The sequence below is a fragment of the Aulonocara sp. 'chitande type north' Nkhata Bay genome, linkage group LG13 (assembly GCF_057382095.1).
Source record: "Aulonocara sp. 'chitande type north' Nkhata Bay isolate Kocher_YH1m ecotype deep benthic linkage group LG13, A_spYH_male_GT1.1, whole genome shotgun sequence".
NCBI classification, from domain to species: Eukaryota; Metazoa; Chordata; class Actinopteri; order Cichliformes; family Cichlidae; genus Aulonocara; species Aulonocara sp. 'chitande type north' Nkhata Bay.
In genome coordinates, this window is record NC_141356.1 from 10,219,946 (window position 1) to 10,245,222 (window position 25,277).

Here is a 25,277-nt window from a genome sequence, read left to right on the forward strand (position 1 = left end):
AAGTAGGTGGAGTTCATTTCAAGTAGGTTATATTGTTGTAAAACAATGTTAGACAACTACTGAACAGGTTACCATATGTAGACTATTCATCTGCTAGGTAACAAATAACTAATAATGTAGTAAATGAAGAGAGCAAATATGAGAGTATATATTAAGTTGCACCTATCCATAAGAATTTATCTAACTGAGAATGGCAGTGGGTGCTGGAGCTTGTCCCAGATTACCAGTACACGTTACCAGTCCACCACAATGCTTAGCTAGTATTCTATTATTAGGCTCCATTAAATGTAAGTACTCAAATTACTAGAACTCTAATCACTAACGCAGCCTGAGTAAATGTGTTTTACTTTCCAATTATTTTTTAATAAAAATAATATTTTAAGAATTAAAGCAGTTGTATAGCGTTCATTTTGTAATGCAGCATTTTGTAATAAGCGGAAGTTTGGGGGGGGGGGGGGGGGGGTCAAAATAAAGGAGAAGTCGTCCTATTTAAACAAAATCGAAACAGTAAGAATCGGAAGCGTGACTTTGTTTTGGAGAAGCCGTCAGTAAAAGCTGAAGCGTTTCGAAAGAGGCTTAACCAGCGTAAGAGAGAAGGAGGAAGTCACCTTTGGAAGTTGGGCACAGCACACCGGTTATACCTGTCAGTCAGAGCTGAGCCCGTGCTTTCAAGAACATGGCAACAACTGCTGCTGACGGAAACTTAAAACCATACTTGAGAAAGAATGGAGTGAAACGCGAACATATCGGGAAAAACGGCTATCATAACCACAAGGAGGTATGTCTGTCTGCCTGTCAGCGCAGTGTATTTATGAAGATAATTTGTTTTATTTCGTGCGCTCTATGCGTGACTGCCGGCTTTACAGCAGTGGCAAGAATTTTAACACAATAAAAATAACACAGGAAGTTTGCTTTTATTTTGAGCTCTTCTTCGCTAAACAAGACAAATATGACGTCGGCATGTTTTGTAAGTGTTCACCTACTTTAAAAAAAAAAGTATCACACCACTACGAAAGTTAGGCAACACCCACAACTGCAACAGCATAACTGTGTCGTTACAACTGTAATATGCCATACGAGTTTTATAATGTGCCAGTGCTTAATTTACAATCGATTTAAACTGTAAAATATCGACAGCAGGATGATGAGTGCTGTTTAGTTCCCCTGCATATAAAAATGGACAATGTAAAGAGCAATAATAATGCAATACCCCGCCCTGAAACCTTGTGTAGGATGCTGGTTGGTGAGTCGCTGGTGAGTGAGATGTAGCTGATTTATCTGAGCCAACTACATGAAGGTTCAAGCAATGTCCATATTGTTTAATAGTTGAATAATTGAAAACGTGGACAGTCTTAACTGCCTTACAAGTTAAGTTTGTATAACCCTACATACAAACAATCTATGTCGTAGCATAGTTTGCTAAATTGACAGTATACAGTATACAAGCTATGGCTTAGCATCATTTTTGTGGTTGCTAGTTTTTTTGTAGCTATTTCCAGTACTACCTACTGTTGAGTCACTGTCTTAAGGGTTCTTCGCACTCCTGAAAATGTTTCTGTTAAAATGTCATAAAAGAATTTAAAAAATGTCTTTAGCTTGACATAACCTGCCTGAAGATAAATATCTGTGCTGGCTTGTGGTGTAGTGGGTTAGCTGTCGGCCATATTGCTTCAACAAGGCCTCCATGCTGGTTTTACAACGTAAAACAAGACTTTCTGGTTGCCTTGTGCCCTTCAAAAACCCCAATGACACACATGCAACCACTATGCTTGTTCTAGTTTGTTATTAAGAATGCTAGTTTATGCATTTAATACTTCTAGGCTGGACGACTCTAGGCTATGTTCACACTGCAGGCGAAAGCGCGTCAAATCCGATTTTTTTTTTGACCCTATGTGACCCACATCCGATCGTGGTATGACAGTGTGAATGGTACAAATTTTCAAATCCGATCTGGGTCACTTTCGTATGTGGTACTGAATCCGATACATATCCGATGTTTTAGAAAGCGACTGCTGTTTGAACGGTCATGTCGCCTTAAATCCGTCTTTTACGTCACTGACACGAGACAGACGCCAATTATAATGTTATTTACATTATTATGTAAATAGTCTTTATATTAAGGGCCATCAGTCAAACAATATTGTTTGCTCTGGGTCTAAACAGAGCGCGTGAGTGACGTCTTCTTTTGCGCATGCGGGCCGCTTTGAGCGTTCACACTAGCGCGCGTTTGCTGTCATATTTTGTTTGTAGTGTGAACAAGCAGACAAGAAAATCGGATTTGATCAAAAAAATCGGAATTGACCATTGAGACCTGCAGTGTGAACGTAGCCTAATTCGTTATTATGTACAGCAGGATGTCCAAAAAGCAAGATTACTGTCAGGAACTACAAAGAGAGAGCATACTTCACCTATACTGGCTTATCTTTGTTGGCTTCCTGTTAAATCCAGAATCCTTCTCATCACGTACATACATCTTGATTAATCACGTGCCATCTTATCTTAATGACCTTATTGTGTCAACCCAACAGAGCACTTAGTTCTCAGACTGCAGGTTTATTTGTGGTTCCTAGAGTATTTATTTAAAACTAGAATGGGAGGAGCAGCCTTTAGATTTCAGGCCCCTCTTCTGTGGAACCCGAGACAGGAGACAGACGACATCTCTACTTTTAAGATTAGGCTTAAAACTTTCCTTTTTGGTAAAGCTTATAGAGCTGGATCAGTTGAACCTGACTTCCCATGTAGTTACACTGCAATAGGTCTAGGATGATGGAGGATTCTCATCATGCACTGATGTGCACAGTGTTTCTTTTTCATTCACCTTTTATACCCATGCATGCATTTATTATTATTATTCTCTGGCTCTCTTCCACAGCGTGTCTTTTTCCTGTCTTCTTCCCCTCACCCTCAACTCCCCTGACCAGTTGGGGATGCGGGACAACTGGTGTTGTGAATTGGCACTATATAAATAAAATTGAATTGAATTAAATACAAACACAAAGTGAAGGAGAAGTAATCCTTCTTCTTCCAGCTGCTCCCTTTAGGGGTCTCATCAGGCCTCAGCCCTCCTCCTTCACTACATCTATAAACCTCCTTTGTGGTCTTCCTCCTTTCCTCCTGCCTGCAGCTCCATATTCAATGTGGAGCTGCCAATTCCATATTATTTGTCCAGTGTTTCTACTGTCTCTAATCTGCACAAGTCCAAACCATCTCAACCTTGCCTCTCATGTCCAAACTGCTCAGCCTGAGCTGCCTCCCGGATATACTCACTTCTAATATTGTCCATTGAAAATCAATGAAAATCCCAACATCTTCAGCGCTGCCACCTCCAGCTCGGTGTCCTGTCTTTTTGTTAATGCAACCATCTCCAAACCATACATCACAGGAGTTTTCACTACTATCTTGTAAACCTTTCCTTTAACTCATGCTGCTGTCTTCCTGCACAAAGGCAGCACAAGTACTTCAATATGCACATATCTCACTAATATGCAAATATATGTAATGAGGCATAATCAAATTTTCTACTAAATACCTCTGGTATGACGTATGTATGGCATTGCTTTCTTCTTTCACGATTTTGCTGACAAACATGTCCACAGAGTAAAGCAGCATTAAATTGGTAAACAGTACTTAGACCAAAGTTATTAAACCAAAATGTATAAACTGAATATTATCTATTTAAAATGTATTCTTCATAACAAAACATTTACAATATTTATCCTTGTGATTCCAGTTTTAGGCATAGATTCGACGGTCAGTTGCCAGAACTCTTTTTGTGAAGGAAAAACCTATTACATGTAGTATATAATATTATAACAAATTCAACATTTCCAGAAAAATGTATTTTTGTCCAGTTATCATTTCTGTGGATGATCTTGTAGGGGTTTCTTTTGTAATAATAGGCCTAGTCTACATGTTACTGAAGACTAGGCCACAGTCTCTCTATTTTTCAGGTTAATTGGCACGTTAACTACAAACCCTTTATTTGAACTCAAAGTGTGTGTCTGTGTTCTTGTGTAGAATGTAAGACAGCTTATGTGGGCTTTTTGTTGTATAGAAAAACGGCCAGGGGACCGACGTTGCCTCCAGATGCCACAAGCATGAGCCTTTTGAGCAGGCTCCCATGTATGTTGCCGTGCTAACATACCTGGGCTTTGGCATTGTCACCCTGTTTGGCTACCTCAGAGACTTCCTCAGAGCTGTGGGTTTGGAGAAGTGCAACATTGCCCAGGAAAGAGAGAAACAGAAGGTAGGTTACACATGCAAATAGTACAAACAGGCATATTGTAGGGTCTCACACAAAATGCAGACACAAATACCCATGCAGACAGTTGGAGTAGAGTAACATGCATGTGGTGTCAGTACGTTTTGTTTTCCTCTAATTATGTCAATTTTTTCCTTAAGCTCTCCCTCTGTTTTCATCCTCTGTGTTCCTCTACACTATAACGTTGCCATGAGTGAGGCAGGACACCACAGAGAATATCTGTTGAAGATCTAATTAAATCTCAGAGGATTCAAGCGCCTTCTTTGTTACTGTGCTTCAGATTTTAGATAAGGCCTTGGCATTGCCATAGTAGCCTTTGTGTTGCCACAGATTTGATTTTCCAAATCCAGAAATTAGAGTTAGGATGTTTGTTGTTGTCAGATTTGTTTTAAGATAAGATAAGATAAGATAACCTTTATTAGTCCCACACGTGGGAAATTTGTTTTGTCACAGCAGGAAGTGGACAGTGCAAAAGTTATGACGCAAAAATTAGAATACAATAAGAATAAATACAGTACACAGCTGTACAGAATAGAATAAAATAATATACTATATACAGTAGAATAAAATAGAATAAAAATATACAATAAGATAAAAATAGAATACGAATGCTATATACAACTGAGTAAAAATACAACGATGCCAGAAAAGATTATTGCACTTAGTGTTATTGCACATGTGTGGATGTGTGTGTTTGTTCAGTTAAAGTCTTTGTTGTGGAGTCTGACAGCAGTGGGGAGGAAAGACCTGCGAAATCTCTCCGTCCCACACCGTGGGTGCCGCAGTCTCCCACTGAAGGAGCTGCTCAGTGCTGTCACAGTCTGCTGCATGGGGTGGGAGACGTTGTCCAACAGGGATGACAGCTTAGCCGCCATTCTCCTGTCACTCACCACCTCCACTGGGTCCAGAGGGCATCCTAGAACAGAGCTGGCCCTTCGGATCACCCTGTTCAGTCTCTTCCTGTCCCCAGCAGAGATGCTGCCGCCCCAGCAGACCACACCATAAAAGATAGCAGAAGCCACCACAGAGTCATAGAAGGTCTTCAGGAGTGGGCCCTCCACCCCAAACGACCTGAGTCTCCGCAGCAGGTACAACCTGCTCTGCCCTTTCCTGTAGAGGGCGTCTGAGTTATGAGTCCAGTCCAGTCTGTTGTTCAGATGAACACCAAGGTACCTGTAGCTGTCCACAGCCTCAATGTCCATACCCTGGATGTTCAGTGGTTGCAGTGGAGAATGCTTGTGCCTGCGGAAGTCTACCACCAGCTCCTTGGTTTTACTGGCGTTGATCTGGAGGTAGTTCAGCTGGCACCAGTCCACAAAGTCTTGGGTCAGACCTCTGTACTCCTTGTCGTCCCCATCAGTGATGAGGCCGACTATTGCAGAGTCATCAGAGAACTTCTGCAGGAAGCACTGGGTGGAATTGTGGGAGAAGTCTGCAGTGTAGATGGTGAAGAGGAACGGAGCCAGAACCGTTCCCTGTGGGGCCCCCGTACTATTTTTGTCTAGGCCTTATTAAAAAGGTAAAAGCCTTTAAGAAAAATCTGAAGCAGTACCCTGTCCTTATTTCTGTGACTATTTCTTTAGTCAGAAACCTAAAAAGAAATAACCAGTGAGTTCTGCCCTGTTTTTGGACAGGAGTCACTTTATGATATGGCATATGGGCATACCGTAAAGACTAAGTCTCACATAATCTTGAAAATACTCAAACATTGGATATTGGATCAATGAAGATTTCTTGGACTAGAATGAAAACATAAAAACACAAAAATGCTAGATCTAGTACCAGTTATTAAATGAATCCTGCTTATGCTTTTCCTCCTTAGGATTTTGTCCCACTTTATCAAGATTTTGAGAACTTTTACACTCGAAACCTGTACATGAGGGTACGAGACAACTGGAACCGCCCCATATGCAGCCTACCAGGACCTGTCTTTGACCTGATGGAAAGGGTATCTGATGACTACAACTGGACATTCAGGTACTGCAATCGATTGATCTATGATAGACATACTGTAAATAGCATAAACAGTATCATGGAGGAGGTGAGTCATTACGATCACTCACAGATAAGGTGAAAAACATTGTGTCCTGTTAAAAGCACATGTCGAGGTCTGAGATACATGGACAGGTGTGAAGAACTGAGTTAGTCTAGTAAGGGCCAAATTGTTATGGCCAGTCGACTGGGTTGGAGCACCTCCAAAACGACAAGGCTTGTGAGCTGACCCCACTGGGTTTTGGGTAATTTGCTGGAAAAAATCTGAAAGGATGTGGTGCATCCTAGCTCCAGATACCACAGGGCATCCGCCAAGGTCTCGTAGAGTCCATAGCTCAGTGGGGTGGACCTTTTTTGGGCAGCACACAAAAGGCTAATAGCATGCTGGCTTAAAGTGTTTTGGCTTATCAGTGTATACCGCTCACCTTAAAAATGCTTAAAACTCACCAGACAGTCTTTTTGCACAAAATCATCTCTCTTCTGAGGGTAAAGAGTGGACATCCCAGATTTAACTAGCTTGGTAACCTCTATAAGCTGTTTGCAAAGGTGGAAACATGGTTATTTGTCATCAGTAAAGATATGCCACTCCAAAGAATCTGGGTCATAGTTGATATTCCTCTTTGCTACAGAACAGGGTTGGAGAAATATAGTATGGAAAAGAGTATGAAGGGAGCCACAGGGTAGAAATATGACATTATGAGTGTGACGTAAATGTGGATTACATATTTAAACATGTTTAATGTGACTGGAAAAAGTAGAGACGTGGTACTGTGGTGCATAGTTTTGATTGGTTTCGTAGCGGTATAAAGGGGTACGTGAAGTTTGAGAAGAAGTAGGTCAGATGACAAAAAGGAAAAATTCTTTTTAGATAGTTTTAGATTCAGATTACCTCTGATAGGGATGCCCACTCTTGAACTCGTGTGATGTTTACCTGAACTTGCTTTAGTGCCTGAAATGATTACAACAGTTCCCAGTGTACACACACAATCCTACATTTTATAGTGAAGCATAATCTCTTAATTAACACTAAAATGTTCTTTGTACAATACATAACTACTACTGCTTGTGGATCCAGTCAGTGCCACTGTTGTCTTCAAAACATGTTTTATAATTCTATTTCCCATTAGCAGACTCCTATCAATAGAATAAGTGGAGTTTTTGATTAGCAAATAACATATTTAATTGAATATGCTATTTAAAAATTTGATATGTAATGAATTCACTGGGCATGTGTATGAATCAGGAAAAAACAGACAAACTAATTGAGTCCTGATGTTTGTGTAATTGCAGGTTTACCGGGAAGACAATACACAATGTTATCAATATGGGCTCGTACAACTACCTTGGCTTTGCTGAGAACAATGCTGATTTCCTGAAAACTGTGGCAGACAAAGTGCGCCAGTATGGGGTTGGGGTTTGCAGCACAAGACAGGAAATAGGTGAGTTTGTGGTTAAGATTCTGTTGTAAAGATGGAAAAAAAAAAACTATTGCCACATTGCTTTGTGTCACTTCTCTCTGTGAGCTGGTTTGTGGCAGTTGATTTGATTTAGGGAGGAAAAAAGTCCACCATACAACAAAAACATAACAGCTATATGGTAGTGTTTATTATCCTTACATATCTTATATGTGCCTCTATTTAAAAAAGCTATCTGTCAGGCCTTGTTGACGCTGAATGGTCAGAGTATCAAACTGAAAATGAAACTTGTCACCGTCATTTTTTAGGTTTCCTGCATACGGCGTGCACATTTAAATATCTGCCAGTGGCTTCAGTGTTGTATGAATTATTCACCTTTTGCTAAATTATATAGCATTTGGGCATATGTTGAGATCATTATATATCGGTCCAAAGTGAGAAGCTGGGGGGCTACAGTCTTGTGGAACCTAACATTGTAAAGCACTCTTGACATTAAAAACCTATATGTACATGCATGCAAAGGAACTGTTATAACAGCAAGGATCAGAAAGTAAATGGGATCTGTGGCTTCTGATGAAAGTCCTTTGAACTTCATTCTGGATTTGATGGTATTTAAGTGTCTATGTGGATGTAACATTCTAGAATTGCAATGGTGCGGCGAGGAAATCGAATGATTGGCCATCAATTGGGTGTTTCTTCACCAAAGCCCCGCTGATACACTTTACAGAGCTTGAGGAACAGGCGACGCAGAAAAGTGTTTCTCTCTCTCACAAAGCAAACCTCTCAGCGAGGTTTGCGTTGTGACACTTCAGAGACCAATGTGCTATTTCTGCAGAGAGCAGGCTAGCAGTAGGTTAGCTGACATGCAAGTTCAGATCAAGCGGAGTCACTGAGCGTTGCAGGATACCAGCTATTTGACAAGAGGAGAGAAAATCAGAGGAACTTAAGGACATGTGATTGTTAGTTATGCGTATGTTTGGCAGAGCAAGTATGACTACAAGCTGAAGCCCCCCCCCACACACACACACACACACACACATGGATGGTGTGGAGTGTGCACATGCACACTTCACACCATCTATTATTCATCTATGTGATTTATTTATATGTTTATTTCCCTTTCAAAATTCAACTGTTTTAGCTGGCTCACCGGGAAGCTTAAGAAATAACAAGCGTTCTTCCCATGAGACATTATTGTGCATAAATTATTAAAGATCCCAGCGTCTCTGTTGCACTAGTGATGCACACACAGCAGTTTTTACTGTTGACATGTGGAAAATCTTCAAAGTCAAATTGTCAGCATTGCTTTTGACTGAATTGTCAGCAATTTAGAAAAAATACAAAAAATGCAATTAAAAAAACATTTAGACATGTAATTCTTTTTTTTTCTATTTCACTCTTGTCAGTCATTGACATCATTAATTTAATTTCATCTCATCTCGCCTCTCACCTTTTCCAATATTAAATCATCTTAGAAAATGCAGTTAAACACTTAGGTCAACTTCCAGTTCCGAACATCTAAATAAAAATGACTCACAATATGGTTCGAGCCCACACAGGGAGTGTTTTTCTTTTTTTTATTATCAATAAGGCATTTTGAACTACACACAAAGTGCACTGAAAGCACACCCTGTGAATAAACACCCATGTCAAACATTCATAGAGTTACCTTAATGGGTAGCTTATTGGCACTGCTTTTCCTGTAATCATTAATAGATAATAATGTCAAACATTCAGATGCATAAAAATATACTGGGTACAGCTATCAAACACAAGGTAGTAAAATTCTGGTATTAGTATACTAGTGCAATAGGGCTGTTGTGCCTTTTTATATATTAAAACATGCTACACTAACTTTATAATGGTTCGCTGACTCAAGGTTTGTGTCAGAAATGATTAACCTTTGTTATTCTGTCTCTTTTCTTGTCCTTAAAAATTCCTCGGTCATATAGTTCCCAATAAAAGGAACAGATTTAACTATGAGAACTATCAGATTTGCATGCACAGTCTTCACTGTGGCTGCCCTTCTCATCAACCAGCCTTGATAGCACAAAGGTGACCATGGTAACTCAGAGGAACAGTGACCAATTTTTAAAAGGTGTGTAGGTTTTATTTTAAGCAAAGTGATCAGGCTCCGTCCTGACTGTCTTATCTGTAGAGTATCGGGACCTAGAGTGGCCTTCTGAGGTTAACATATCAATAAGAAGGCATGGCACGCTTAAAAAGCCACAGCTCAGTAAAATGTTGTATTAAGAGAGCAAATGTCAATGCAGCCTGATTTTAAAAAAAAAAAGAAGAAGAAGAAGACGCTGCACATGCCGGCAGGGCCTGTGAGCCTGAGCGGTCGAGGAAATGTATGAATCGATTTTGGCGTAAGGCCTGATGGAAAGCAGTGAATAGGAATCGCCATAAAGACAGAACTGCTTCTCTGCGTTATGTTTTTTTTATACACATAACTCAATAACCATTTCTCCAGTCCTTCCTGATACAATGGCGTGTCCAGCGGGGTGGCCTGGGGGTGCACAGGCCACCCCCCCAACCAGACTGGCCACCCCAGGTGCCACCCCAAAGGCAAAACAATAAAATTCAATCAAATATCAAATGTCCGATTATGTTTTCACGGTGACGCTCAGATATCCGAGTGTAAGTGAATGCAGCATCGGCTTCTGCGCTATGTGCATCACGTTAGCAAAGGTAGGAGAGCCAAGCGCGAAAGATGGCACTGCAGGAAACAATTTTTCGGTGAAAGAAAATGAGGACAGAATAAATGTCCCGGTAAGTAATATCAAGTTTGTTGAGTTTAGTAAACTTCGGTGAAATTAGAATACCAAGGAAAAAATAACACTTAAAGAATTATTGCAGCCGTGGAATATTTCAGACAGTATGCTACAGAGGGCAGCTAACATAAGAGTTATGAGTTATAAGATGTAATCTAAGTCGTAACATTGCTGTATGGAGCTGCAGATTTGGTTGCAGGTTAACATAGCTGGACTGGCCATCGGGCTTATTTGACTTATTTTTTATTTTTTTTGTAACGGCATGAACAATGAGAGGTGGTGGATTGGCCAGATGCAGGTCGATGTGTAGAAATAACTCCGTTGTTTGGTGGTGGCTATGACGGGGCTTCCACAGAGGCAACAGGTGGATGAGGGAAGGGGAGGCAGGAGGAGAGCCCCGAGGCAGCCACCAGTCCGAGTGTCAGGTGAACTGAACTTCAGGTAAGAAGTCATGACCTGCAGTCTATCTGGGTCAGATATAAACCAAGTTTAGGTGGAGTTTATTTTCGTTGTGCTGACTTTTTACTGTCAGTTGCAATAACTCGTACTGCGTTCTAGCCAGCTTGGAGTTTTTATACAGCTGTTCGGTTGCTATGATGTTACTGATAGTGAACTTTATTTTATTCATAAGGTTAGTTAGTAGAGTTGCCAACGGCTCCTTAAAAAAATGGAATGGTCCCTCATTCAGAGAAAATATTACACGTTTCGTATTGAGCTGAGAAGAGACGCAGTTTGTCCCGAACTTCAGCTAGGATGGAAAAAGACACAAAGCTGGATTTATTCTGTCTTTACGCTGCACAGCTGCCTCTTCTCTCATTCTCTCCCCTGCCTCTCCTGTTGCTACTTCAATCATGAAACTGATCAATGATCAGCTGATCGGCTTTTCTCTCTTGTTTATTTATCGCCCACTTTGCGCCAGAAACAGGAAACCAGCAGATGTTGCGCTAAACAACAGCAGCACGTTTAAGCTTGATCAGCTGTTGTTAGAATTTATTTAATATTAATTTCTAGTATCAGCTGATGTTTGCTGGAGCCACAGCTGTAAAGCTGCTGGTCATGATGTCTGTTTGTATATGTGGTGAGAGGGAAACATGAAACCAGGAGATGTCCTTACTGAATCATCAGAGCTGAACAGGTGATGGAGAAACAGGTTTACCTTTTAGGTGACATGAATGAGTTGAAGGGAAGTTATGAACTGTTTCTGAGAGACAAATAACACCAGGATCCTTTTTTATGTAGCTGAGAGCTGGTAACTGTGCAGGGGCGGGTCTAGCAAAGTTTTGCCAGGGGGCCAGGTAGGGCATTAACAGGGAAAGGTGGGCACAAAGACATACTTTTCTTTCTTATTCTCAATTTAAATATCTAACTTTTATTAAATAATTATCTAAATCTTACAACCAAAGTTTTTATCTGACGTAAAATGTATAGAAATCATACATATACCAAAAAGACTGTACATCACTGTCACAACAGCATTTGTTTTCATTCAAAGTCTTTATGGCTTTACTACCTGGTGGGCCGGTCAGTAGTCAAAATGCCCGATTTTCTGTCCCAGTCCAGCCCTGCAGGTTATACTGGCAGTGTCACCATGCCAGCTGACTGTATTTCATCATCAGCCAGTGTTGTTCTTTATCAATATTACCAAAGTTTACCATAAGGCAGCATAGAAAGTATTTACTTGCTTTCAGGTTTTATTCAAATGTTAGTCTTTTCAGTTGTTTCTCCACTTTTTTCCTGTTTCAAAATCAAACACCAGTTTGTGAGAAGATTATCTTCTTTTTTTAACAGGCAGAGAAAGTTTTACATTGGAACTGGCTAATTTGTCAATTGTTTGTTACAAATGTTCGTATTTTAATATTCAAAAATGTTTTTGCCCAAAACATATGTGCACTATATGTCAGTAAAAATACTATGCAAATATTGATGTCCTTGAATGCTGAGTAAACACTGACAAAGCACTGATTGTATCTCTTGTACTTTATCAACGCAGTATCTAAAAACTTTGCACCGTAGTGGTTAAAATCTCATTCTAATAAGAGTTAAAAGTGCATTTGGTTATTAGGTTTATAGGATTATTGAATTATGGTTAATGGTTGGTAGAATTTTTTTTTTTAAACATTATCTGCCAATTAAATCTGCCACCCTTCTCCAAATCTGTGCCCCTACCTGGCCCCCCCAACAAAAATTTTCTAGACACGCCACTGTTCCTGAACCATCCTGGCTGTTTGAAGCTCGCTCTCTGTGGTTACTGACTGTTATTGATTAGTGTCCCACGTGTGTGCAATTAATGCCCCGTTTTTTAAATGTTAATGCAGTAGTGATATATTGTATTATATAAGCACTCATTAGAAAGTTGCTTTACAAAGTAGCTTTAATTCAGTGTGCAATACCTGGTAACTACAATGTAGTATTACAGTAAACACAGATGCACTGAAATGTTGTAATGTTTTTGTGCCGTACAGAATACAACATCATCCCTGCAGAGATAAAATACAGTGTACGTGCACCTTTTATTGCCCACTTCTCCCCCCATAGCTCACAATTATAACAGCAATTCTTCTGTTTATCAGATAAGCACAAGGGCAGGTACCTGAAAATCCCACTTTATTGTACAAAATTGAAAAAATGCCACACCAGGTGACAGATTGCAATCTGATCAATTTTCCAAATGAATTCTGGTCTCCACCTGTCACATAGGGTTATCACCACCTGAGCTGGCTCAGTCCTAAAATGTACAACAGAACCATTTCAGTCCTCGCTATACCTCCCTTAATATTACTGGGATGAAATACGGCAGTTGAACTAAATTACAAATTTACCCCATCTTGGATCTTTATAAATCTCCTCAGATCCCCAGACAGCAAGAGCCGCTGATGCTGATCCAGGCGTTTGCTTCTGGGTCTCTTACTTTTTTATCAGGAGACATTCATCTCTGACAAACCTTGTGATTGGGTGACAAAGACCGGCAAAGCCTAGAGACTAAAGGATTACCAGATGTGCCAACAGGTACAGTGATGTTGTCGGGGTGAGTCATCTTTTTCTGATTTCTATCATATAGGCAACCTGAGCATCCATGAAATGCTAGAACAACTTGTGGCCAATTTCCTTGGAGTCGAGTCCGCTATGACTTATGGGATGGGTTTCGCCACCAACTCAATGAATATTCCAGCACTTGTGGGCAGGGTATGTGAGATTTTATACACTCAGCATTATACAGAACATCTTTGCAAGTGTAATTTTCACAATGCAGCAGATATCAGTCTGGATTTTTTCTCTTCTGTGGTATTGTCTCAATTAATGAACAGTCAAATAAACTTAACTGCAAACAGTCTGACCCACAGCTGCTAATTAAAATCATAATTACACAAAACAGTAGCCAGAAGGATGAGGATCTGGGCATGCATAGCTGCTTTCAGTCAGATATACAAGGAAGGGCAGTTTTTGTTAAGAGCACTCCTCAAGGGTGGGATTACCCATCCTCTGGCCTCTCGGTGCACCAGAGTGGCTGATGCAGAGGCCTGTGGGTTACCAGGGGCAACACACAGCATGAATATCTGTGATTGGACTGGACAGGAGGAAGAGGAGGTTGACTGTTTAAGTGATGAGAACAGGGTCGTTTATGCAGCTCAAGAGGTGTAGCAGCCCCTTAGGCTGCAGCCCCCCGCAGTAACCCTGCAGAGGCTGGAGGTCAACCCTCACTGCCAGCTCTATCCTACAGGGACAGGCTGTGCCAGGACAGGCCTTGCTGTGCAGGCAGAACAACATTAGAGTGACAGCTGCTGGTAGACCAGGGAGCAGGCTGGCTGGACCCGAGGCCAAACCAAGCAGATCTGTCACTGAGACAGTGTCAACATAGCCTCTACAAGACTCATTCAGACTAATGAAGTCAAATGCTTAGAGCTTGTGCCGTATATATATGCTAATGCACCAGAGAGGTTTTCAGTGGAACAACTGAATTAATTTGCATACTGATTTTTTTAAGGAACATGGAGTACTGTGCTGTCGGTTATGAAAATTGCAATGCGTCTGTGGGTCAGAACTTCAGACATCAAAGAAGTAAAAAACTGCTAACATGCAGTACATACAACTTATTTTGCACAGAGAACCAGACCTGATTATGATTGAGGCCTGGATTAAGGGGCAGGTGAAGAGGTGTGAACTACCTTTATTTAGCCACACATTCTTCAGTTAGAAAGAAAAGATCAACAGATCAAGTTTTACCTTTTTATCTGTAATGAAAAATGTATGTCATATACCCCATTTAATGTGTTTGCAGAGGCATTTTGAGCATTAGATTAGAAATTTTTGATTCAGCATTGCAGTAGCAAAATAATTGACTATTACCCCAAAAGCACAAAGCATACCTTGTGAAATTTAAATAAAGTCTTTTCTCTTTGCTGTTCTCCAGGGTTGTTTGATACTAAGCGATGAGCTCAATCACACTTCTCTCATCTTGGGAGCCAGACTGTCAGGAGCAACCATCCGAGTGTTCAAACATAACAGTGAGTCCAATCACCTAGTACATAAATAGTCCATGCATCATAGTACAAAACAACACCTTTTTTATTATTATTATTCTTACGTTTAACCTTTTTGTGCCTTTTTGTCATCAAACTGACTCTTGAGAAAGTTTCAGTTACTGTTTGCAGCCACTTCTGCTCACAGTATCGGGTGTTTTCTTCACCTAATTGTATACTGGTGCTGCTGTGAGAAGCAAGTTCCTGTTCTTTTGTGTGGTACAGGATTTACCTTAGGAAAGACCTACATTCTGTGTTTAATGCAATAGGTTTAATGCAATAGGTTTGGTTTGAAATCATGCTTTATTCAGCAGCAGCAGCCGTGAAGCAATAATGAAGTTGGTTGGGGGGGGGGGTTGAGGTTTTTTTTTTAAACAAAACATCATCTTTACTTAAACTTTTTGTTCTCTGGTATATTGTCAAGAGGAAAAATATCAAGCGTGGATGGTACAACATCCATTGCTCGCATTAGATACATCCCTGTCCTTTCAGCAGACAGCACAAATGAGCCAGTCCTCTGGCAGCAAATTTTTCCTGACAGGTACAAGCAGAGTCAGTTATGGGTCCTCAAAGCAGATCCCAGAGGCCTGTCTAAAGGCAAAGAGCCCTCAGGCACCTGAGCTGCTGACCCCTCCTTGCCACTAATCCTCCTGCGCTAGGCACTCAGAAACTCTTTTATTTCTAATATTTGCATAGAGGGTTATGCCACAACAAAAGATTTATGAACAACTCCAATGCTTGTATTTTTTTGTAGTGATACTTATTGGTGCAAGCACTCTCTAAAATCTCTCAAGGATTATTTTTAGCAGAGATGGAACTCATACTATGGAGCAGACAAACTGGTTTGTCCAGCAGATTTGTCATACATGTGCGTGAGAATTACCACGTTGTTTAGTTATAATGCACAGACAGTAGTCCTACTCTTTCGAATAATCAAATGTATTTATGTTTTATTTATTAAGCCAGTAGCGTGGTGTGTACCCCGAAGGTGAGAGCACAGATAAGATATCGTGGAATCATTTTATGGATCGAAGCGGAAGATAACCATCCTCAGTCATACAGTATCTCATATCACGCTGTGGCTTATCTTATATCAGTGTTTCACTGTGAAATAATCTTTTGCTCACTCTTGACTGTGCAGACAGAAAGCCACAGTGAATTCCTTTTTTTCATTTCTGCTTTCCTCAGCCGAGACATTGTTCTGCTAAGCCTCGGGAAGGAATTTTAGCAGCGGAGCATCTGTTGCCTCTTAAGTGAACCTGTTTTTGTTTTGAAGTAGGAGCATCAATCATCTATGACAGATTATTAGCCACGACAGCTTTCCTCACTCCTCAGCAGGAAATGGTTGGATTGCAGTCATACTTTGAATAACACACTTTCATAACAACTGGAGCTGTTTAATACTGCCATCTGCTGGTATGCACTAAAGGATCATTAGTATTGTCATAACTGAGTTTTAGTCACCGGGAAATGTTTTTGCCATGTAAATTTTTTGTAACAAAAACAATGCAGATATGCAGATCGCACAGGCTTAGCCACATTTTTAACCTAGTTAGATATCTCAGGTGTTTGTAAGCGTCACAGTGCAAGGGTATTTCCGGTGTGTTGTTTGTGAAAGGTGTCTTTGGCAAATAAAGTAGTGTCTTGTGAAATCCGTGAACTATCTGCCCCAGTGGAAATGATTTCTTCCCACTCTCGGGTTTGCGTTGATGTTCGGTGTTCCGCACAAGCTATAGCACTGGAGTGCTATCCTGTATGCTGTGTCATAACACATATCCAAACTAGGATTGCCGGCATACTTTTTTTTATTGTTAGGGTCTGTCTTCTTTTGCTGTGTCTCTTCCTCTTATTCTCCCTTATGTGATGTTTTGTGTGCACCTATGTCAGACATGCAGAGTCTGGAGAAGATGCTAAAAGAAGCAGTTTGCTCAGGACAGCCTCGGACCCACAGGCCCTGGAAAAAGATTCTCATCGTGGTGGAAGGCATCTACAGGTCAGCCATCATTACACCCCACACACATTATAACATAGCTACTTTCACAGACACATGTCTTGGGTCTCTTGTATCAGTCTTTCTAACTATGAGCTTCCAGGTGGTCTATCGGAGGGTTTTGCACAGCCCGATTTGAGTAGAAATTGTAATTTATAACCTGAGGTGATCCTGTGCTTAGCCGTCCCTGTTATGGTCTCTTTTTCAATCGCTTCCTTTTCTGCGCTCTTGAATAATAGATTGTCTGTGTGTATGCAAGCGTATGGCAGTGCATGGGTGTGTGTGTGCATGTGCATGTGGTCGGGTACCATTTGATTACCGTAGAAAGGAGAAAGGTATTGTCTGCCTCTCCTGCCAGTGAGCTATCCTGAGTCTTAGTGACCCTCTCCATCTGCTCATTAGCTCCAAATCAAGGCCAAATGGAGCCATAGAGATTGACTTGGCTACACCCCCAGCTCCAACTGTTTATCATGGCCATTTTCTGTTCTCCTTTCTTCCCTCTTTTTGCTCTCAGCTGCACTTGCATTTTAGTCCTCCTAAAGTAAAATATGATGCTGTGAAAATTACTTGTTTTATGTCAATTTTTTTTCATCAAAAAAAGAAGAAAGCCTTAAACGTGGCCATCAGCTGGTCTTAATATAATGTAATTAGTCCCACAACAATCCTGGTACTTTGAAAGACAACCTAATTGCACATCCTCAGACTGTCTTTGTCAGACAGTAATGTCTAAGACATGAGAATGAAATGGCGCCTTTCAGCAAAGCACAGAAAGAACTAATGCTCCGTCTATCACCTCCCAGCAACATCAAAAGGCTTGGATAAAGAGTACGCATGCTTTAGCTATAGCCCGAGTCTGCCTTTGATGTCCACATCGGTCCTGGTGAAACCCTGTCTTATGTCATTTGGGCTGCAGACGTTCTCAGCCATAGCAACCAGAGCAGGTCTGGGTTTGCTCCAGTCCCCAGCCGTATAATCACTCATGCTGTCTATTTGTAGCCTTAAAAGGTTTGCATCTGAGGGGAGGAAGAAAAGGAAGAAAGGTGGGAGTAAAGTGAAAGAGGCCAGCAGGAAAGATTCTTGGAAGACTGTGGCGTGTGAGATTATATAATATGCATTTGTAGAAGCAGAGATGCTCTGCTGTGGATATGGTTAGTTCAGGGTCAGACTCTTTCCTTTTAAAGTTAATCACTTTAACAATTTGGTTTGTAATTTCTTAAAAGTGTGTGTCCATGTTGATCCCTTTTTACACGTATGCTTTGTGTGTGTGTGCGATTCTCTGCCAATAGCATGGAGGGTTCAGTGGTGCTACTGCCTGAAGTCATCGCTCTGAAGAAGAAATATAAAGCGTACCTGTACCTGGATGAAGCCCACAGCATCGGAGCAGTGGGCCAAACAGGGAGGGGTGTGACCGAGCTGTTTAATGTGAACCCGGCTGATGTGGACGTGATGATGGGGACTTTTACAAAGAGCTTCGGGGCGTCTGGAGGCTATATCGCAGGGAAAAAGGTTACTGCAAGTTTACTCTCATTTGATCAGTGCTTCTCAGTATTCGTGTATTTATGTTACATACAAGGGACCAAGTAAGCAGTCATGGTCCTCAGTGCTGCTTCCCAATGCATATAAGCTTTCCAGGACACTCCAGACTTGACACTTTTCTGACCTTTTTAGGGGTACTGGACAGATAAGACTCTATCGTCAACACGGCAGTGATGTTGTTACATTTATCAGCTTCCCCGGCTTTCTCAAAAGAATACGATCCATCATCGCTGTTTTCATTTCCCTCCACATCGCCAGTTCATAGCAATCTTGTGAAAGGGAAGAACTGCTGCAGACCTGTTGCTTTACAGAAGAATTAAAAATGGAAAGAACACTCCTTGGACAAAATAGGGTCGTGACAGAATGTTTTAAGAAAATAAGCTGATTGGATTAATCGCACTGAAACAATCCCAACAGCCTTGGGTGAATTAGCATCACAGAAAATCAAATTAATGAGCCGGCTTTTTAAATCCTGACATGGTTTAAATAACCTGACAAGCACTGTGTAACACAATTAACCCTTCTGGCTCCGGAGCAGGTTTAAACATCACACAAGAGTATTTTCAAATATTTAGATTTTGAAATGTAAATTTTTATGATGCATGTTATATTCTGCGCCACGGCTGTTTATTAAAAATGTATGGAAGTCAATTATACGCACTCCCTCTCGCTTAGCCCTCACATGTCCCACAAATGTTCCCCAGGCTGCGTCTCTGGGCACTTTTTTTTCCTTTTCTTTTTTTTTACTCCATTAAATAGTACACTTTGGTACATAACCACACCAGTTTTGTGGCAGTTGATTAGAAAGCAACAACAGAAACGACCATGTTGTTTGAATTAGGTATTCAGAGAGGGACCCTTCCTTCTTTCCCCTTCAGTTTCCCCCAGCCCTGCTCTGCCATAATAAGAAGGTAAAGCTGGCAGAGGGCCAGCCCCTTCTTGTGGCAGGCATCAGAACTGCGCTCCAGATTTAACAGGATGACTTTTAACAAGCATGATAATGTTTGAAGTATGAACACTCTTCCTGGTGTGACAGCTGGCTGCAGTAAAGTCCTAAAGGAAAAAAGGCAGGAAAAGAGAGAGAACCTTTAGATTTGACGTATTTGTTGTTGTGGTGAAATACCCCAAGTCCTACATTAACTGGATTTGGGTTGACCAACAAAAGACTGTGCAGATGTGCTCTGGAAAACAGTCATGTTATAGCTATTTTATGAGGGTACCAAAAATAAATACCCCAATAAATACACCCAGAGTTATTTCTATGTCACTGCAAACTTATATTTAGGAGTCTTTATTCATTAGGCCATCTCTGAAAATGTGGATGAGATTGAAATTAGGTTATTAAATAAATCTGTTGAAGTTCAAGTGGGCTTGCTGTTCTGGAAGCGCCTCTACTCCAGGGCTTTGTGAACACGTATTCCCACATCGGTGCTGTGGCCACCGTGCGGCTGAGGAAACCCTCTGAGCTGTCAGTCTGTGCCCCAAGCATGAGATGAATTTTGAACGTGTCCTCTTAAACGGTTTATCTTGGTTGCACCGTAATCCTGCAGGACCACAAAGCTGTGAAAATCTCCCGCCTTAAACGAAAACAGATGTCAGGTTGTTTCAGGGTTCTTATCCTACATTCAAGCACTTCCCCTGAAATCCTTTCCCCCTCGTGCGCTTGAGGAAGCCGCAGCCACCGCCCAGCAGGGACAGATGGTGGTGAGTGGAAGCGGTGGCCAGACAGCATCTCCGGCTTACGTGTCATCACCCCGCAACCCCGGCTTGCCACCGAGCAGCAGCCCGTCACAGCTCCCCAACCTCAGGCCGCTTACACACATACGCTCTAGGGACCCGTGACCAAATCGGTTTCCTGAAATCCTCCTCTTCTCTTGTCAGCCACTAGCAGAATTAATCTCCTGCTGACATTTAGGAATAATGAGCACGACAGACCTCATTCTGGCTCATTTTGACTTTGGTTCTTTCTCATATTCATGTGTTGGCTTCCCCCACCCCAGAGTGGAGAGCAGGAAAGGATCCAGGACTATTTTACAGTCAGTGCCAAGACAGTCACAGTGACAGAGAAACGACTTGAAGTATTTTAATTGCTTCTCAGGTGTTGATTATACATGAGCTCTCCCTAGTGGTGTTTGAATATACTGCAGGGTCACACAAGAGGTTCAGAACTGTTGCTTTGTTTTCTGTGAATAGTTGTGCAGTTGTGCTTTTTCAGCGTTTGACTCTGTATCCCATGTTGCAGGAACTGGTGGACTACCTGCGGACACATTCTCACAGTGCAGTATACGCCACGGCCATGTCCCCTCCTGCGACTGAGCAGATAATACGTGCAATGAAGTGCATCATGGGAAAAGATGGAAGCACAGAGGGTAAGTATAGCAGCCGTCACACGTTCTTTGCATGTCTGGTTTAAAAAAATTTCTACACCTTTATATAATTTTTATGGAAACAACAGCAAACGGAATCCAGAGGACACCACCGATGTTAACATTAGCAGTGAGACCTGCAGGGAAATGCAAACAGCTGGTCAGAAAATGTGGAAGCAATTACAGGGGTCTGCAGCGGTAAGGAGCAGGGAGACGTGCAGTCCCTGAGCACACGTGACCCTATCGTGGAGGAAATCATTTTCATGTGTGTGTTGTAGAGAACGCTGCTGCTCTGAAAAGTTGCTGCTCTAATGGCATCAGACACGAGGGCAGGGGAAGCGGTCGTTACCAGACCAGACGCGATACCACCGGGGCAATTCTCTCTGAGTTATTGTAGCTGTGCTCCTGGTAATGGAAGGAGTGCTAACGGGAGTAGCATTAGTGCATCTAGTGCCTAGTAAGTAATGACAGATTACACATTAGAGTTATACCAAATTTACAGTATTTACAGCATGCGCCATGAGGCAAAGCTAGGCAGCCGTGACAAACAAAATGAAACGCTTCTGTCATCACTTCAAGGACTAGACCCTGCTGTGTTGCGGTCGAGGTAGATGCTGCAGTTTCTTGCTGAGATGAGTAACTTTTTCATCTGACTCTGAAGCAGACATGCTTTGTATCTGACGTAGTCCAGTGAAATATCTGTTGTGGAAAAAAATTGCCTTGACCTGTCTTATAGATGAGAGGGAAGGCAGTTTTTCTAAACATCAGTCCCAGTGTCCATAGAAAAAAAAGAAACAACAACTTTAAAATCTCACTGTGACAAGAAACCTAACAGAGCCCTTGAATATCTGTGTCATAAGTCTTTATTCCTCTTCCTCCAAGTCCTCCTCTGTCTTCTTCATCTTTTCTCTTTGATGTTGAATTTCACACAAGTCCGACAGACAGCAACGTCCACACGTTCTCGCCTGCTCGTACGATTCCTGTGTCTGGCAGCAGGTTTTTGACCTTCGTGACCTCTATCTTAGCAGAGAGAAACAATTTACAAAATGGGGCCTGGGCTTTTTTGGCAGATGTCCGAATGTTATGCCCCCCCCCCCCCCCCCCCCCTTTCTCTCCCTCTCTCTCCTTCTCCCTCTTCTGAGATAAGGGGATTTAAAGTGCTCTCTTACGTCCCTTTGAAAGAACTGCCAATCTGTTCCCAGGTAATCAGAGGGAAACAGAGCTGTGTTCCAAGGCCGGCCATGCCAAACTCTGCAGCAGCTACAGAGCAAGCGGGCTCCCCAGTGATTCGCATTGTTCGGGAACACAGAGGGTCAGCAGAACAAGCCGCCTTTGCTGCCTGTGATTTATCTTCTAGTGCAGTGAATTTATAGGAAATGCGTGTGATGCTTAAGCATTATTCGTGTTCACTATATGTCACGGCTACATTCACGTGGCAGCCCACAGTCACTAATTCCACGCAAAATCCATCATATCCAATTTGCGAGACCCCCACTCTGGCAACATGCAAGCGCATATACCATGCTGTCAGGCGGACAAAACTGAACCATCTGCTGCTGCAGCTGAGCTGTAATCATGAACAACTTCATAGAGGAGGCTGGAATGGCCCAGATGGAGGTGCAGGACTCAAAATGAGATGGCACTGCACAGGACTCACAGTACATTAGCTACTACTGACAGTTAATGTCCTTCCCTACAGGGCGCGGTACAAATATAGAGGGGAAATTCAGTGAAAAAAGGTGCTTTACTCATGTACATCTGCTGGTGTCCTTGTTTTAATTGGAGGATTGAGACGGATTCGCCAACTGGCAGAGAACACCAAATACTTCAGATCCAGACTGAAGGAGATGGGCTTCATCATCTACGGCAATAATGACTCACCTGTGGTTCCAGTGCTGCTCTACATGCCAGCCAAAGTGGTGTAAGCACTCAGAAACACTCATGAAAACACTTTTACAGAGCCAGATGATCACGATGTTCCTTGTTCTTAGCTTCAGTATAGCATCACGTGTGTCTTCTGATCAGCTGTGTCTCCAGAGTTTCCATCAATCATTTGTGCAGTGTTATGATGTCTTTAACCTCTTAAGAGGCAACATCGGGTACTGATTTGGTATAACCCTAGACTCCCACGCTGGTATGTAATCAAGTGTCCTTGATTATATGACAGTCAACATTAATATCTGCACAAATACAAATTCTGCTCAGTTATTGCCTTAATCAGATGGCATCATCATATAGCCTGTGATTTTAGATCGCTCTGCTATCGTGAGTATCAGTGTTTATTGTAATAAAGTTGAAATTTCACAGGTCCCCAAACCTTGTTTCAAAAAAAATAATGATTTTTTTTCCAGAGCCATAATATTTATTCCTATAACAACACTGAAGTCCGTTTATTAGCATTGAACATATTTCTGTAGATACTCATCACCATGTTTATATAAAATATACCGGGTCAGATTCATCAAACCACTTTCAGAACTCGTTTGAAGGTTTTTACCTCTTCAAACTGTCCACGGTAAAGTGCGCCAGAGCAGGTTGGCTTTGTTAAAATGAACAGACTTGCTCTGAGGTCGTCAAAACAATTACTGCACCCTTTTTAATTTATGGTACTTTGCAGAAATTATCACAAGCCTCGCAAACCACACGTCCCGATTGCATATTTAAACATTTGGAAAGGCTAGAAGGAACAGCGTTCCTATGGATTTTACATTTGATGAGGCATAGCACCAAAACATTTCCCATCGTAATGTGACTTGCATGCTCATTTCGGTGAACTCAGAACTCGTAAATATGAGTTACACTGCCGTGTTATGTAGGTGCTGTAACAAATATAATGTGACAACATTATAACTGACTGCATTCAGTCGGAAAAGGAGGACTCAAAAAAAGAAGAAGTAGAAGTAGAAAAAAAGCCCTCCTGTTGCTAAAGTCATTTGTGTGCTTCGTGTTTAACCCGTTTCTCTTTTTTTATGCTGATTAGGGCGTTTGCGCGAGAAATGCTGGCGAGAAAAATCGGCGTAGTTGTGGTCGGCTTTCCAGCAACGCCGATCACAGAGGCCCGAGCTCGCTTCTGTATATCTGCTGCACACACCCGGGATATGCTGAACCAGGTACAAACACACACGAGCGTTTCCCACTTTGATACTTTGGATATATATGAAACATACATGCTCTGAGACTTTCCATTGTCCTCAGGTGCTCGATTGTATGAATGAGGTGGGAGATCTTCTCTGCCTGAAGTTCTCGCGGCGGAAATATTCCCCTCAGCCCGACCTGTGCGATGAGACAGACTTCGAGCTGGACAGCTGATATGATCTTTGACCCTTTGACTTCACAGTGTCTAAACTGAGCAATCATAAGCACACAGTGAATTCATCAGACAGCAGGAGAAGAGCCAAATATTTGGCAGCTGTTTGGTTTTTTTTTTTGGGTTTTATGTGTGTTAAATCATAATGTTGGACTGTGTATTCGTTCTTTTTTAAAAGACAAATGTTTTGAACTCTTGAAATGCCGTTTCTTTATGAATATATGTACCGGTATATGTGAAATGAATGCACGAGCATCTTTTGGATTGGTGTAAATCTCAAGATTCTTGAGTTATTTATTCGTGGAAGAAAATCATATGTTGTTTTATTCATTTTCGATGTTAACCTCCTCTGCACTGACATCTGAGGGCATTTTTAAAGATTAAAAGAGGGCTCACTTTTTTGCAGATTTTTTCTAATTACTTATGTCTATATTTAGACGTTGACGGGTTTTTATGGAAGCACTTTTTTGCTTCTCTTAAATTAATATTTGAAGTTTTTTAGAGATGCCAATGGCAGTAATAGTTAGATAGTAATACACAATCCTATTTACTTATACTTTAAGAAACTGACAGATCTCCAAACTGCTGTTTCAGTAAATTTTGAGGATTTTTATACCCATTGTTCCCAAATGCTGTGCACGAATGCCTTTCAAATAATAAATTCACCTTCCAGATGGCATGTTTTCTTTTGTTTTTTTCCCAAAGAGTCTTCCCTTTGTAACTTATATCCTGATGCATGAATGTTTACACTACTTGTGGCTGAACAGATCAAGCAAAAGGAAGATTTTGTGTTCCACGGTGAACTGTTTTTATAAAAACGTCCCCAGTGAAACACCACTTTCATCTCCACAGTAAATGATAGCCTTTCTGTAAATAATAGATCATGCAGCAATTACTTCTTTGACATGCAGTTAAATCTCAACAGCCCGCGTGCAGAATAAAAAAGGTGTTATGGCTTGTTTTGTGGCGAGACTGCTCTTATTCACCACGTCTTAACAGCTTAATTGTTGATGTTTTAAAGACCTGCTGTTCCCTTTCACGCACAACACTGCGTTACAGTCGTGAAGGTAAGCATGCCGAGCATGCGGCACCTGAGCCAACAGAAACCTTACCCAG

The 25,277-nt window shown here is 41.5% G+C and overlaps 2 protein-coding genes across 4 annotated transcripts in view; one reads left to right on the forward strand and one right to left on the reverse strand.

Annotated features, from left to right (window-relative positions):
- tasp1 (taspase, threonine aspartase, 1) overlaps nucleotides 1–25,277 on the reverse strand; it is an 86,447-nt gene that overhangs the window by 14,107 nt on the left and 47,063 nt on the right. Inside the window, exon 14 of one of the 2 annotated variants that reach the window (XM_086258666.1) lies at nucleotides 4,145–4,196. The exons of the other annotated variant lie outside the window; for it this stretch is intronic. Within the exon in view, the coding sequence (XP_086114792.1) occupies nucleotides 4,191–4,196 (6 nt within the window). The 3' untranslated portion in view covers nucleotides 4,145–4,190. The remainder of the gene's footprint in view (nucleotides 1–4,144; nucleotides 4,197–25,277) is intronic. 2 annotated transcript variants of the gene reach the window in all.
- Nucleotides 564–25,047, forward strand: sptlc3 (serine palmitoyltransferase, long chain base subunit 3). 2 transcript variants are annotated; one of them, XM_086258658.1, is made up of 12 exons: nucleotides 564–778; nucleotides 4,055–4,246; nucleotides 6,084–6,238; nucleotides 7,544–7,692; nucleotides 13,504–13,628; nucleotides 14,854–14,947; nucleotides 16,850–16,955; nucleotides 18,239–18,458; nucleotides 20,731–20,857; nucleotides 22,640–22,775; nucleotides 23,835–23,964; nucleotides 24,050–25,044. In XM_086258658.1, exons 1-12 carry the CDS (start codon nucleotides 677–679, stop codon nucleotides 24,161–24,163), a joined length of 1,650 nt encoding a protein of 549 aa, XP_086114784.1. In that variant the 5' UTR covers nucleotides 564–676; the 3' UTR covers nucleotides 24,164–25,044. The 2 variants fall into 2 exon arrangements, with proteins under 2 accessions (XP_086114784.1, XP_086114786.1); XM_086258660.1 differs by lacking the exon at nucleotides 564–778 and adding an exon at nucleotides 1,057–1,254 and having other exon boundaries at nucleotides 24,050–25,047.